The sequence below is a fragment of the Desmodus rotundus genome, chromosome 5, assembly GCF_022682495.2.
Source record: "Desmodus rotundus isolate HL8 chromosome 5, HLdesRot8A.1, whole genome shotgun sequence".
Lineage (NCBI taxonomy): Eukaryota > Metazoa > Chordata > Mammalia > Chiroptera > Phyllostomidae > Desmodus > Desmodus rotundus.
In genome coordinates, this window is record NC_071391.1 from 24,383,518 (window position 1) to 24,398,748 (window position 15,231).

Consider the following 15,231-nt stretch of genomic DNA (forward strand, 5'->3'; position numbering starts at 1 on the left):
ATGGCTGCGAACAAGATAGATCTCCTTCCGAAATATTTTCCATCTCAGAAGTGGTCTAGGAAACTATGAAAAAGTTGGGAATAATCAAAGTGGTGGGAACAAGAAGTGGTACACAATTCAGGTTTCCTTGTAGTTACACTGCAGCTTCCAAATCAAGAGAAACTTAATTTCTCTCACAGGTTTCCATGTCTTTTCTAGTCTGCATTCATTCAAGTCTGGGTTATGTTCACTTCTTAACCTGAAAAACACTGCACTCTGGGCCCTAAAACAAAGAAGAGATTTTATGTTAAAAATACTCATTTTCATCTCCATGTCCCTTCCTGATTCTTAATTATGTTGTGAATGACAAAGTTTCTTGTTCTTCAGCTTCCGCACTTACCTGGCTGTGGGCCCGTCCTGTATATTACAGGCCAAGATGGTATTCCTGACATAGAGCCTGCGGCCCTCTGTGCTGATTTCAAGTGACAGTTCAGTGCAGTGTGTCCTAGGGTCCTCCCTAGCACCGTAGACAGACTCAAGGCCACCCAGAATTCAGACAGACAGCTGCACTCATCACTAGAAAGTCCAGGAGCTTCTCTAAGGGTCATTCATTATAGCCCAAGTACAGTATTCGGAATGTATGGTTCAGAATGTACAACTTCATATGTATATGTTTTAGAATGATTATAAACAAAGTATTTTGTGTTAACTCCAAATCATCTTGAAAATTTAATAAAATTCAAGGGTTGCATGAATGAATATATCATAATACATGACCAAAGTACCCTACATGTTATGCAAAAACCTACACATATGTTTATAGACAGGTGTTCATTTGCATTCTCTCAGAAGTTTAGTTTGTTTCCTCCTCAGAATACTCAATTTTTTTGTTACCTCCTGCTCATTTGTCACTCTCTAAAATCCTGTACAAGTGTCACTTCCGTGCAGCATTTCCACGAAGAATGAAGAGTAGAATGTGTAGGCTTTTCGCTGCACAATGAGATGGTGCGTTTTTTCAGCATATGCATACGTAAGCCCTCTTTTGTGAATGGGACTGATAGGGTCAGATAATGTTTAAAGGGAAAGGCTTTATGTCTCTCAAGCCTCTATGTTTCCACATGGATGCTCCCACACACACGTAGATTGAATTATGAACAGACCCATTAATGCTGGGATCACAAAAGGTCAAGTTTTGTCTTCTTTTACCCCTATTCACATTGTCTTTGTAGAGAGGGGGGAAAAAAGGATTTGCAGGGAAAAAAAGATTCATGATGAAGAATTTTAAAGAACATTTTCCCCCTTTTACTAACATCTGTGACTTGAAAAAAATTATATTATGTAAAGTAATCCAGAAGTATCGAATTACCTATTTTGGTATATGAGTTAGTTCCTATGTAGGGCTGTTTTTAAGGGTAACAAGTTATCATGTAGTCACTGAGAACAAAACGTAGCACTTTGAGGATAAGAACACCTTATGAATATGTAAAGTTACAAAGTTTTAATAAAATTGGATGGAATTTTATCAATGTCAATGGCAGGATTCTTCATGTATTTTCTAATATGTTTAAGATATGTTCATTTTTGCTAGAACCTCTTATTTGATGGTTTTAAGTTATTTTTTTAAAAAACAGGTGGTAATTGGTCATATTAATTTTGACATACATTAACAAATAATCATGAGGCCAATGAAAATAGCAAAATCATGGAGATTTTTTGGAGCGATTAAGAATTCATAGGAAATGAAACTTTTCAGGCTCTAACCAACAGTCCTTTAGACTACAAGTGACATCATCAGCTGTATGGTTGGCTGGTTTCTGATGTCACATGAAATCCCCTATCAGTGAAAGGCTATGGGTTGTGACAATAAAACCAGTCATGTATAAAAATGCTCTCAAATCAAAGCCCAAAATTCCTCTTTTTTTAATTCTTTTTGGTGGCTTGCTATATAGCACAAGCTGTATTGTAGTACCTAAAATTAAAGAGAGCCGTATTACTGACTAGCAAAATACATTGTGTGACACTTAGTATACTTTAAAGACTATGTAAAATTGGATCTTCCTGAATCATTTGACCCTGGGAATAGGTTCAGAGAGGACCAGTGCTTTCCAGAAATGAAGCCTTTCTGTGTAAGGCCTTTGATTCTTGGATTTTAATTTTTGCCACATAACTGTCAGAGCAAGTCAGCTGGCCTGTTTGGGTCTCAGTTTTGGAATGATAAATACTATTATCCATCATTTTTGACCATAACACTGCTGGAAGGTATTGTAGTGAAGGTGAGGCTGAAAACACTGACTAATACTGGATCATTTATCATTCTCATATTTTAAATATTACAACTTTCTTAAAGCTTTAACAGTACTGTGGAAAGCACATACATTTTTCCCAGAGTGTAAGAAAAGATCTTGAATCCTGAATACCAAGCTGCAGAATCTGGGGTAGCAACCAGAGGTTTCAGTCTGCTCTTGGAGGCGGTGGATTAATTCAGTTGAGGTGGCTGGATGGACTGGAAGGGAGAGACCAGGGAGACCACTCAGCAGGTGTTTTGGTAATCCAGGTAACGAGTGGTGAGATGATGGCTTGGACCAGAGTATTCCTTATAAGAAAAAAAAATGAAGGAGAAGAAATATACTGTATTTTTCAGACTACAAGATGCATTTCCCCCCCAAGTTTGGGAGGAAAATGGGGGTGCGTCTTGTAGCCCGAATGTAGCTTACCTGGTTCGCTACAGGATTTCTGCTTTAAAGGATGTTATTAAATATTTTACCACATTTTTTGCTTCAAATTTTTTTTTTCTATTTTCCTCCCCTAAAACCTAGGTGCATCTTATGGTCTGAAAAATACAGTTTGTGTTTAGAAGGGTTGGCAAACTATAGAAGGGTGGGGCCAAATCCAGATCATCACTTGTTTTTCTTAAGAAAGTTTTGTTGGAACATACTATTTACATATTGTCTGTGCCTGTTTTCAAACTACAGCCACAGGGCCGAATAGTTTTGATGAAGACAGTATGGCTCATAAAGCTGAGGATATTTATTATCTTGCCCTTAAAGAGAAAAAGTTTATCACAGTTTTATTTAGAAAAGAAAAGATTGTTTAAAGGGAGTAGATGACTAATCTCAGGGGAACAATGCTTCTAAAGTTCTTGGGAAAAGTAAAATATAATTTAAGTAATTGTTTTATATATAAATATTTATATATAAATAAAAATATAAGTATAAATAAAATATAAGTAATATCTTACATATAAAAAATATATATCTCTACCTAGACATTGAAGTGGGTTGGAAAATCTGTGTAACAAATAGTTTCAAATTTTTATCTGCTTTCTGTCAAATAGGGGTTGGAATAGAAAGGTAGGCCAAGGCAAACAATTAAAATTTAATATGCAAAAAACACGTAAGCATGAAAATAATAACATAACCTGTGCACAAGGCACCTACTACAGGTTGGCTAGTGTGCTGTCCATTCTCTTATCTCGTTTAATTGTTAATATGGGAAGGCCGGTGTTAGTCTCCCTTTACGGATGAGGCTTTCGTTACCTGTTCAGAGTCTCTCAGTAAATGGGAGAAACAGGATCCTAACCCAAGATTTCTATTCAGAGTCATTCATAATTCTGAATGGGTCTAATCTGAGCAATTTACAGAGCCACGGGCAAAGTGAATTTATGCTTTTCATCCTTTTGGGTCACTACCAACGAGTGTCCAGTATATATGTAAGAATCCCATCTATTAGAATATAAATTTATAAAACACAATGAAGATTCAAAGGATTGTAATAATTTTTAATTTGTAAACTGTATGGGTTGAAATATTCATTTGCTATTTCTGAATCCTCAGTATGTCTTATTGATAATCCACAGGTCAGGCTTATGTCTTGACCTATGCTGGTTATAAATCTGGAAATTTAAAAATAAGTGGTACATATTTCTAAGCCCTTGCTGTTTCTGGAAAAGTTCTATGACTTATTCAGAAATTGATATATATTCAAAATATTGTCTAGAATAGAGCATTGTCTTTGAAGTGTGGCTATTTTAGAAAACTGTATTTCAGAAATTTGGAAAACTGTATTTTGGGATATTTGGAAGGCAGATATCAGATTAATTTATTTAAAGGCCAAAACTGTTAATGAAATTAATATTACCAATTTAAATATCACATATAGATGATAAAATAAAATATTCTAAAAACAAATATACATGTAACAAAATTAAATGTCATTGGCACATATATTCGATTATTTAAAGTCTTAAAGAAGTTTTATTCTGATGGGGAGAAAAGGCACACAACTGTAATTGAATAACAATAAAAAATTAAAAAAAAGTTTTATTCTGTTAAGTAGTTTAAAAGTTTTTGGCAAGCTTGTCAGGTACATATATATGTGTGTATATATATATATTTTATATTCAGAGATATTTTTCATTCAGCAATTGTAAATGGCTACCTGTTTCATATTACTGAAGTGCAAATGTTACAAATTTCCCATCAATAAAATTTGTTGATGAAGGAATGTGTATCTCTCCCAGTCCCTTTACTTGAAGATAGATCTGTACTCAGATCCTCGTATTGAAGTAATTTTCCCCCATCCAGCTAGGTACTCAAGAATCTAATAGGTGTGACATCAACAATCACTTCTTGCTAATAGCTCTTGTAATTTAACCCCTTCAGGTGAGCAGGCTGATTGATGAATTGCAGACAGCTATCAAAAGCAACAGAGGTCATCTCTCTAAACTTGGCCCCCAGTTACAGGCTGAGCAGGAGCAATTCTCCTCTTACGTCTACCAACACATTAAAAGCCTTCCAGCAAACACTCTTGTCCCGCGAGGTCTGCAGCTCAAGGTGGGTGTCATTCTGTGACTTGCCCGGGTTTATCTGGAGACAAAACCTTCTGCCCCATTTAGGGATCCTTGCAACAATGCCGCTCAGCTTGAATTTCTTTTTATGTTGTCTTCCTCACACTGGAGTTTGGTTTTCAAGTGCTAATATTACCATTCAGGAAATATGTTTTAAAAGCAAATACGTAGAGGCCTTTGAAATGTAGATTTATAAACTTTAACTAGTTTTCAATCCAGGAAGGTAATTTTAGTGAAGAAATTTCAATGTGATCATTTGCCAACTTTTCCAAGAAACATTTTTTCACAAGAGTCAGTATATATCTCCGTTTTTGAAAACAACTTACTTGGAGAAATGGGCAAACTTTAATAACTGACAGAGTGGCAATAGGGTTAGAGGTGAAAGGCCGAGTGGCTGATTGATGTACAAACTACGTCTCCAAGGAAGAGAATCAGCATCGGGTAAGTGCGGCACGTGTCTGAGTTCACTTGGTGACATCCGTACTCAGGAATTTACTGGACACAAAGGTGAATTGGTTATTTGGACAAGACGGGACAAGTGGCTAACTGTCCTGGACTAATACTTGCTCTCGCATCTTCGGAAGAGAAAGAAAGAAGTCACGCCTGACTCAAGTGGTTCAGGTTCTGAACACTTAGGGTGCTTAACTACTTTTATCACAGTAGAGGGTCCAGTTAAGTCTGTCAAATTAATACTGTTTTATAATTTCACAGCCCATATTTCAAGAGACTAATATTATTAAAATTTGAATTATTCAAAGTCTGGTCCTTTCCATTTAAGGAACCATTACTACATCTCAACCAAATCATTCCTTTTGATTACATTTATATTTGAATGTGATAACGTTTAAGGTAATTGTATTTTGATCAGCCTTTATCTGTACAATTCTTCTTTCTTAGCATTCAGTTTTACTCTGAAAATACCATTTATAAACATTATATTTTTATCTATAACTTGTTTCTTTTAATGGAATTCCCATGTTTGTATTTTGAATGAGAATATTACCACATAAAAATTGACCTTTCAGGAAATGTAATTCCATGATAACATGGTAATTTATTTCTCATAGGCTGTGTTAGTCAGCTATAGGTTCAGGGAGTGATGTTCAAGACATCAAGGTCAAGGGTTTTTATAAGGCAGGAGCCCTGTTCTTTTCCAGAGTCTTGACTTGGTTACAAGTCCATTGTGCCATTTTGCCGAGTGTTGTACTTGCTTCTGATTACGAGAGGAGCTAGATGAGGGCGTGTGGAGCCTGATGCAGCCCCACCCATTGGTGTCAGCACATACCGTATGACCTGGAACAGATAAAGGTGGTTTTTTCCTCACAAATGTATTGTATATTTCTGAATAACTTCTGTCACATTCAGCACATGGGCGTGATAGTAAATATTTTTTTTCTTTAAATATAATGGACATACAATAGTATGTTAGTTTCAGCTCTCATTGAGAAAATATATTGGCTATATTCCCTGTGCTGTGCATTACATCCATGTGACTTATTTATTTTATAACTGGCATTTTTCTCCTCTCATTCCCCTTCGCCTTTCTCAGGCACCAGCCTCTCCCCTCCTGTGGCAGCCGTCAGTTCGTTCCCTGTGTTTATGAGTCTGTTTCAGATTTGTTTGGTGTGTTTGTTTATTTTGTTCTTTTAGGTTCTACATATAAGTGAAATCACACGGTATTTGTCTTTCTGTATCCAACTGAATTATAGCAAATGCAAGATTTTATTCTTTTTTATTACTGGATAATGTCCCATGTCTTCTTTATCCACTCACCTGTTAATCAACACCTAGCACACCCGTATTTTGGCTGTTGTACATAACGCGGCGATGAACTTCAGGGGTGCATATATTGCTTTAAATGTGTTCTTGTTTTCTTCAGATAAATCCCAGAAGTGGCATACTGTGTCACATTGTAGTTCTATTTTTATTTTTTTGTGGAACTGCTGTATTATTTTCTATCGTGACTGCACTATTTTACACTCTTACCAACAGTGGAGAGCAAATATTTAACTTTAGAATCTGAACTGTTCCTTTCATATACTGCCCTTTTAATACGCTTCAGAATGACTTCTATACCAGCAAACAAAAGAGGACATTTATATGTGCAAAGAAGCCATCTTGTATTTGTTGTGCTCACTGGGTTGTACAATACAATAGCCGGTAGCCACATGTAGTTATTAAAGTTTAAATTAATAAAAATTAATTAAAGTTAAAAAATCCATTGTATCCAGTGGCATGCCTGTGACTCTTCTGATTTTAGCACTGAAAATCCCACATCCAGGAAACCTCTCAGTTCCAGACCAACCAGGACGTAGGTCACCTTCCTCCTGTCTGAGTTCTCTGTTCTTTCTTCAAGGCATTCTCCTTCGTTATGACTACTATTCCCTGGGTAAGCAGCCTCGTGTGCTTCTCTCTCCTTTCTCCCCTGCTTTCCCCTTTTTAACATCTAATTTCTCTCAGAGGATAAATTCCTCTTCTCATATTCCAAGAAGCCTGGACATCGACCCCATCTTCCGGCCTTAGTGCAGTGGCATATTAATTCATCTGGAAGTCTTTAAAAACATCGATGCCTCCACCTCCAGAGATTTTGATTTTATTGACCTGGTATGCTAAAGCTGGCTCCTATCGGCTTGAGAGTGCTGATTTGTTAAATTTTCGGGAATTTTGTGAGACAGTTGTTAAATACAGTTATTAATAAAAACTAAACTATATAGACTTACAATTGAACAGGCCTCATTTAAGACAAACATAGTAAGTACTTTTTACTTCCTAATCATTTTATTACATTTTACAATTCCTTAAGCTCCTTGCAGTTACGTATGCCTATTGTACCTGCCGTGTGGGAACGCTACATCAGAGTGCCACTGGGCATCCCTCCCAAAGTTTATCTTCAGGGACGGCTTGTTGTAATTTGAAATTGGCCAGAGTCAGGGATCGGCACATCTGGTCTTACATTGCTGTTTCGTTGACTGTCTAGACCAGGGAGTTGGCAAAGTAGAAGTTATGTGCCAAATCTGTGTGTTTCTGTAAAGTTTTACCGGAACACAGCCACGCCTGTGTGTTTCTGTACTGCCTAGTGCTGCTTTCCTGTTATAATAGCAGAGCGGAGTAGTTGAGGCAGAGATCACATGACCCGAAAAGCCTAAGATGTTTACTGTTTGGCCCTTTACAGAAAAGTGTGCCGAACCTTGGTCTGACTAAAGTGATTACGTGCAACTCAAACTTCTCTGACCATCTCAAACAAAAAGAGGATTTGTTGAAAACATATTAAAGAATTTTATGGAAATTAAAACCAGGAAATATAGCAGAGTCTCACATGAAAGTCATTACTTTTCCGTATTAATTTTTCTTGAAGCCCCATAATCTCTACTCTGTATCTTTCTGAGCTTTAAATTTGTTTTCTTTTTTTAGAATCTATTTTATTGATTATGCTATTACAGTTGTTCCGTATTTTCCTTCCCTTTATTCCCCCCCCACGCTGCACCCTCCCTCCCACAAACATCCTCCCCCGCTTAGTTCATGTCCATGGGTCAGACATATAAGTTCTGTGGCTTCTCCATTTCCTATACTATTCTTACCCTCCCCCTGTCTATTTTCTACCTACCATTTATGCTTCTTATTCCCTGTACCTTTTTCCTATTCTCCCCCTTCCTCTCCTGCTGAGAACCCTCCACATGATTCCATTTCTGTGATTCTGTTTCTGTTCTACTTGTTTGCTTAGTTTGTTTTTGTTTTTGTTAAATTTGTTTTCTTTCTGCAACTGGATTTCTTTTTACTCCTTTGTATGTACAGGGAGGAAAATTATGGCTCCTAACCCTCACCTTTAGGTGTAAATGCTAATCATCATCTGAGTAGAGTCTTTTGTCTCCTGGTTCAAGTCTTTTAAAGAGAGAATCTCTCTGGGCCTGTCCAGCCAGACCCGGCCCCTAACACTAATTCCGTTGCCTGTAGCCAGTGAGTGGGAAGAGCTCCAAGTCAGGTGCTGCATCAGGCATGTGGGGCTTTCCCGGAATTAGACTAGACAGGGAAGCTGGTCATGGATGGCCAAAGTGACTGACATGTTTCTAACATCAAATTAAACGAAATATTGTAAATAAAATATTGTGTATTATTTGTGGTATGCATTTCCTCCCTTCCCCTAACCTCCACATTGTTGGGAGTGAGTATATGTTTGGACTAATGGAAAAAAACAACCCTGAGATCTGTGGGATTCTAAACCAATTCTCATATCTGAAACAGGCAGATAGTAGAGACATCACTGAGTTAGTGAAGTCTACCCTAAATGTTAAGGATGGCAAATGTCTTAGAATTGAGGGGACTTTTGTACTCCCTGGTTGGGGGGAACTTGCAAATTCCATCTGAAGAGACAGTGAGCGAAGGCCACAGTGCACCATCTTTCGTTAATTTCTGAGTCAGTTCCCTGGCCAAATTCTTAGTTCTCGTAGGGTGTGGGTGAGCTGCCCTCCTTGGAGCAGCATCTCTAACCCCGTTTCTCCCGACTCACTGTGGGCAAGGGCCACGTTTTTTCTAGTTGTGAGCAACTCTATCTCACCTCATGGCATGTGCTGTGCAAAGTGTTAGGTGACATATCACTAAACAAATATGTTTTCCATTTACAACTGTAAGGGATGGCTTACTAAAACTTACTTTCCTCCTTTTCTATTCATTTCATCTTAGATCTGATAAAAGTGAATTGTGATGATCATCTTTCTAATTTTCTCTATTTGCTGATTTATATCACTCCATTGAATATATGTCAAGCCCATGGCTCGGCTTCAAGAACCAAAGGAATCGATTATAGCCATCGTCACCTACTGGGGCAGTGGTTCTCAACGAGGGCTGGATGCAGGGTGTGATTCAAAACTGCCTGAGTGCTTTTTCATGTCGTATGTGGTTCCCTTCACTTCTTTCTCACCCTCACCATGTATTTCATTGGTCATTTTAAAATAGTAGTTTTTAGTTGCATCTTAGTATCAGAAGATCATCTCTCAAAAGGACATGCTCTTTCTGTGTTCCTTGTTGCCTCTGACCCATTCCTGAGTCACGTGGCATAGTACAGTACCAAGTTTAAATGAACGTTAAAACAAAGGCCTGAGAACAGCCTATGTTTGGATGTGCTTCTCCTCTGTGGGAAAGTTCCTTGTTAAAAAAGAAAAAATGAAAACACAATGTAAGAACATTAGAGGAATTTTAGGAAAAAGTTATATTGTCCATTATCACATTGTTTGCCATCTGACCAGTCTCACCCTTGCACATCCTTTCCACGTGCACCCGTATGCCTCGTGCAGTCACAACCACAGTGTGCGCTCTTCCTCTGTTCCTGGTATATTCTCCTGCTGTCACATTACAGAGCCTTTAAGGTTGACGGGGTTTCCTGTTGTTTTTACCTTCAGTGGCCACACTCAGTGCACACCCTACTTAATGAAGCCCTTCAGGTAACAACTTTTTGGAGCAACTGTTTACTATTCCAAACCTTCTCTTACCCCGTGTTCCCTGTCACTGCCGCCACCCCCAGCCACTGTGAGAACATCTGCCGTAGCCATGGCTCAGTGACTTCTGCAGTACAAGTCCTGTGCTTCCCCTGCAACTCCTCCTCCTCTTCATCCCCATGGAGATGCTGTCAGAAATGCTGGCGTGTCCCTGGGAGGAAGAAAAGAAAGGAGTGATAGGAAAAGGGTATCAGCAAATCTGGAGGGGATGGTGGGTGGAGAAACTAGGAGGAAGGTGGGCGAGCTGACACAGAATTGAGGAGCAAGAGTTGGGATGTGTGAGTAGGAGGGCGAAGGCGCAGGAGAATGAGTGGAAGATGGGGACGGGGGTGTCCTTTCAACTGGAATCACTGCTTTTCACACACAATTGGTCAGTGATGTGCTGTGGGTTGTCTTCCGTTTGCTGCCAGTAGAGGTAGATCCAGTTTCGTGGGGCCTGGACCTTATAAAATCTGGGGGAGAAAGGCCTCTTTAAAATCAAGCCTGAAAGTGGATATTTATTCAGAATGAGAACGTAGATCACAACAAATTAATGAAGGCTTAGAGATTCAGATTTTTCTCCCAATATCTTTTTAAGGAAGTTTATCAGAAATACTTCCATAGAAATACTCCCTAATTGCTCTCTGGCTTCCCCTCCCCATTTACAACATGCTCTAGCTGTCAGCAGCTTCGGCACTCCTAGGAACTGGAGCAAGTGAGAGTCCTGAAGCTTGACCTCCATTAACTTTTCGTGCACCCACTGAGGCTGTGAGCAAGGGGGACGTGGTGGATTTTGTAACCTGGGTAAGAACAAGATCAGAGGGCCGCGATTTAGAGTTTCACACTGTTCTAGTTTTATGTAGCATACATACCTAAAAGCATTTTTTAAAAGAGATAATTCACAGATTTATTTTTTACAGAATGTCTTTGTTCAGCGTGTAGTTCACTCTCTGAGTAGTATGTGACTAACAGTTTTTGTTCTTCCAATGGCAGAAAAAAAAAGATTTTAAATGAATAGTCCAGTGAATGCAGACATTATCAACTACATATTGTCACGAGATACTGTGCTAGGTGCCGTGGGGAGATGCAGAGAAACCTGGGATATCTTGTCGGTCTGAGCCCAGGATTTTTTCCACAAAATTAGAATAATACGATACCTGTTGGAGGCAGTAAAAGTAATGGGTAGGTCTTCTCGGCTTTTTATAAAACATCATCATTTTTAGTTTACAAGTGTGTTTATATTTAGGATTTGGGTAATTTGGCTGATGACAGAAAAAATGCTAATTTTTATCCATGATACTCTCCTGGCCTTTACTATGCTTCGGACACTTGAATTGGCTCTGCTAATGACACAGGAGCACCGTGAAACCATTTAAGGTTTGCATTCTACTTTGTGGTTATTTTTTAAAAGTTTCAACTTCTTATATGTATTGATAGCAAGCTTATTTAAATACTTAGGAATCCATGGAGTAATTAAGTGCATAGAAGGATATACCTGAAGTCAGTTATCCATAAAATTGTGGTGACATTTTTTTCTGGATGTCCTTGTCACTGTTCTGCATACTGATTATGTCCTTATTTCCACTGTACATTTCTTGATCCTTGTCTTCCCGTTTCACTATTTTTTCCCCCATATGTATTTACAGCCACTGAACTACTGTTATTTCACCTACATTATTTGAGTAAAGAATGGCAAAGCAAATTTAGGGTGTGTTCTAAGTAGTAAAACATGCCAACTTTGCATGCATTTTCAAAGGAATTGTGGCTAGAATAGAAATATTGGGATACTGTTGTGACTTTAAGAACATTCATTACATGGCAAAATTGGAAGGAGGTAATTTTCACACGTAGATTTTACTATAGTAGGCAAATGTAGGACTGTTCACTTTAAAGGCAAAGAAACTTAAAATGCCTTCCAGTACCTCACAAGATAGCTACTAGCAGTAGGCACTGAAATCTTCACCCACCCTTCTTTTCAGTGCCCTCTTCCATCTTGCCTCCCTTGTTCTTTTTTCTTACCCACCCTCCCCAGCCTGTGTTCTTTGGGGGTTAAAACTCCAGTGTATTCACCCCAGCCTATTTCCTGACAGGCATCAGCAGCCAGCTGTAAATCTCTGTGTGCAAGAAGACACAATCTTTCTTTCCTAGACCTGCTGAAGGGAAAACCTGCGTCTGTATCGGAAGCAGGGAAGAGCCATTGGTCAGGGTATCAGCTCCCATGCAGAGCTGGTTGTAATGAGACAGGCTTTCCCTGTGCAGTTCTGACAGTCTAGAAGGTGCCCAGAGAATTGCCAGGTGGGCAGTCAGCAGGGAAGGTCCACAGGCCAGAGCTGGATTACTGTCCCAGCAGTTACCCAGACTAAATGCAGCCACTGAACCTTACTGCTGCAGGCTCTCTCTCTCTCTCTCGGGGAGATTGTCCTTCTCCATAGCAGTTAATTTGCTTTTACCTCTCAATTAGCTTTTTCACAGAGTGTTTGAGATGCTCAAGTCGCTGAGATGCTCTTCCTACATATGCTCGCATCCCCTGGATCTCCCACTGATGTCTATGTTAGCCCCACTGACCGGGAATACCATCGAGCATCAGTTCATTTGAACGTAGAACTGCATGCAGATTTTCTAGTGAGTGCAAGTGAAGTGATGCATTTAACACCTACTTAAGTTCTAACTACAGTTTGGTAATGCTTTATGATAAAAATAGATTACTTCTTAAAGTAAAAATGTATCGCTGTAGATAGTAAGCTTTTGTATAGGTTGTAGTTACCCAGAGTACTCATTCGTATTAGGGGGAAATTATGTTTACAGGTCCATTTGATATATTTTAACGAGAAAACTGAATAGCCTTAAAAACATATATTCTACTTAAAGATGAGTATATGACATCTAAGGCTGAGAATCTGGGTCATTCTGATGACTTAGCTCATACATAATCCCGTAATGTTCATTTCCCCTATTAAAATAGAATTCCAGGGCTCTGAGTATGTTTTTCTCATCAAAAGAGCCCTTACTTTCTGTGAGAAGAAATATATTAAGCCCAGGAACTTCCAAAGATTTTCATTTACCATGTTCTGATATATAATATATTACATTCTACACAGCTACACACAGGACCCATATACCTGGTGTTTAAATCCCAATTAAATATAATTTTAGGCGTTAAATTAATTTAGACAGAATGAGATCCTCATTCCATTTTTTCCTTGAAATATTCTTATTTGTAGAGGGCATATTGAAATTGCTTAGCTTAGGACATGACATGCCAATAAATTTACTTTGCCATTGTCTTCTAGATAATTTTGAACATTTTCTTATACCGAACTTAGTGAGAGTTATAATTAGATACAAAGAGAATATTTTTTCAGAACCATTTGCCTTCTTTTGAAATTTTTACTTTGTTAATAGACACAGAAAAATGTGTGGGGGGAGAAGCCCTTTAAAAAATTATAACAACACAGTGAATATGACTATAAATGCTTAAAGGAGAGGACCAGAGCCCCCCACCCCCACCCCAAGGATAACTGTGAAGCCAGCGAGGGCATCTCACAGGCCTCCCTGCTCTCAGCTCCTCCGCCCTCACCGCCAGCCCCCAGGCCCAGCTGTCAGGTACCCCAGGTCCTCGCTACTACTTTTTATTCAAAACTTGCTCTTAGGACATAGGCATGCCACACTTTCTTTCAAGCTAAGGCAGTTTAAATTTTTTTCTTTTTCTTACATCAAAGTTTTTTCTTGGAATTTACTATATAAAGTAAATGAAAGTAGGATTTACCCTGTTTGAAGCCAGAAAGGTGGCTGCCCCCACAGATGCACTTACCAGGTTTGATCTGACGCTTGGGGCCACAGCCCCCAGTCTCATGCCCTGTCCACCAGCCCTACCTACCCCAGGCCCTCTGAGGGTTCTCAGAGAGCTGAGATGGAGAATCACAGCCTAGAGGATCAATAACCAATAAGACTGAATGTCATTTGCTCTGTGATGTTTTAATTATGACAAAGGAGTAAATCTCTAACTAGAATTTCAAGTATTGGTAAGTTGATGGGAGGGATATTTGGGGTCAGTCTTCTGGCTCACCCCTAAGATCCAACCCCGTAGAGAGTCACCCTCTATACATCTCAATGATGGATCCCACTACAACATACAGAGGAAACTCAAAATAAATTATTTCAAGTATATCTTCTATGGGCTTTAAAAAATGTCATTTGAGTTTTTACCAGGTATCATTTAGATTGATGAAATTTAACAATTATATCATTTGTTTTCTCATAAAGCATTAGCATTTCCAGGGACAAAATATGTATACTGGCCCTTTACCTGTTAGGTGATATCTCTGTTAGACATTAAAACACTTTTTCTTATATGTACTATAAATTTAATATTTGCTTTGTTATTATCACTTTATGTAAGTATTAAAGTTAGAGATGTACCCTCTTTGATGTACAATATATTATACATTTGAGAAAATATAGAAAATGTGGATATTCTAAAAACTATCTTGTAAGTCTGCAAAAATAAAAAAACTAACAGTACATTTATTTGATTTAATGTACATATAATGTTAATTCAATTAGAGTTGATTTTCTACCATCAAAGGTAACTTTGAATTCTGATTGGATAAAGTTTTTTTTTAACCAACCATAAACATGACTCACTTTCTTCTTACGTAAGAAAAATATTTTATTTTAACTTCCATGTTCTTTGACATAGGTAAAAAAAAAAACAACAACTTGTAGAAACAGGGTAGAATGGCAGGTACTGTGGCCTGACTGTGGAGGAAATGGGAAGACAACCACAGCACACAAACTTCCGGTTAGAAGATGAGTAAGTCCTGGAGTGAATAGACAGCATTGTGACTGTAGTCATCAATACTGTATTACATGCTTGGAATTTACCAAAAGAGTAGCTTTTAAATGTTCTCACCACAGAAAAGGAAATTATAATTAGGT

At 38.3% G+C, this 15,231-nt stretch overlaps 1 protein-coding gene across 1 annotated transcript in view; it reads left to right on the plus strand.

Annotated features, from left to right (window-relative positions):
• The window catches only part of DCDC1 (doublecortin domain containing 1), a 367,520-nt gene that overhangs the window by 165,496 nt on the left and 186,793 nt on the right, over positions 1-15,231 (plus strand). Inside the window, exon 9 of the mRNA XM_045194050.2 lies at positions 4,641-4,811. Within this exon, the coding sequence (XP_045049985.2) occupies positions 4,641-4,811 (171 nt within the window). The remainder of the gene's footprint in view (positions 1-4,640; positions 4,812-15,231) is intronic.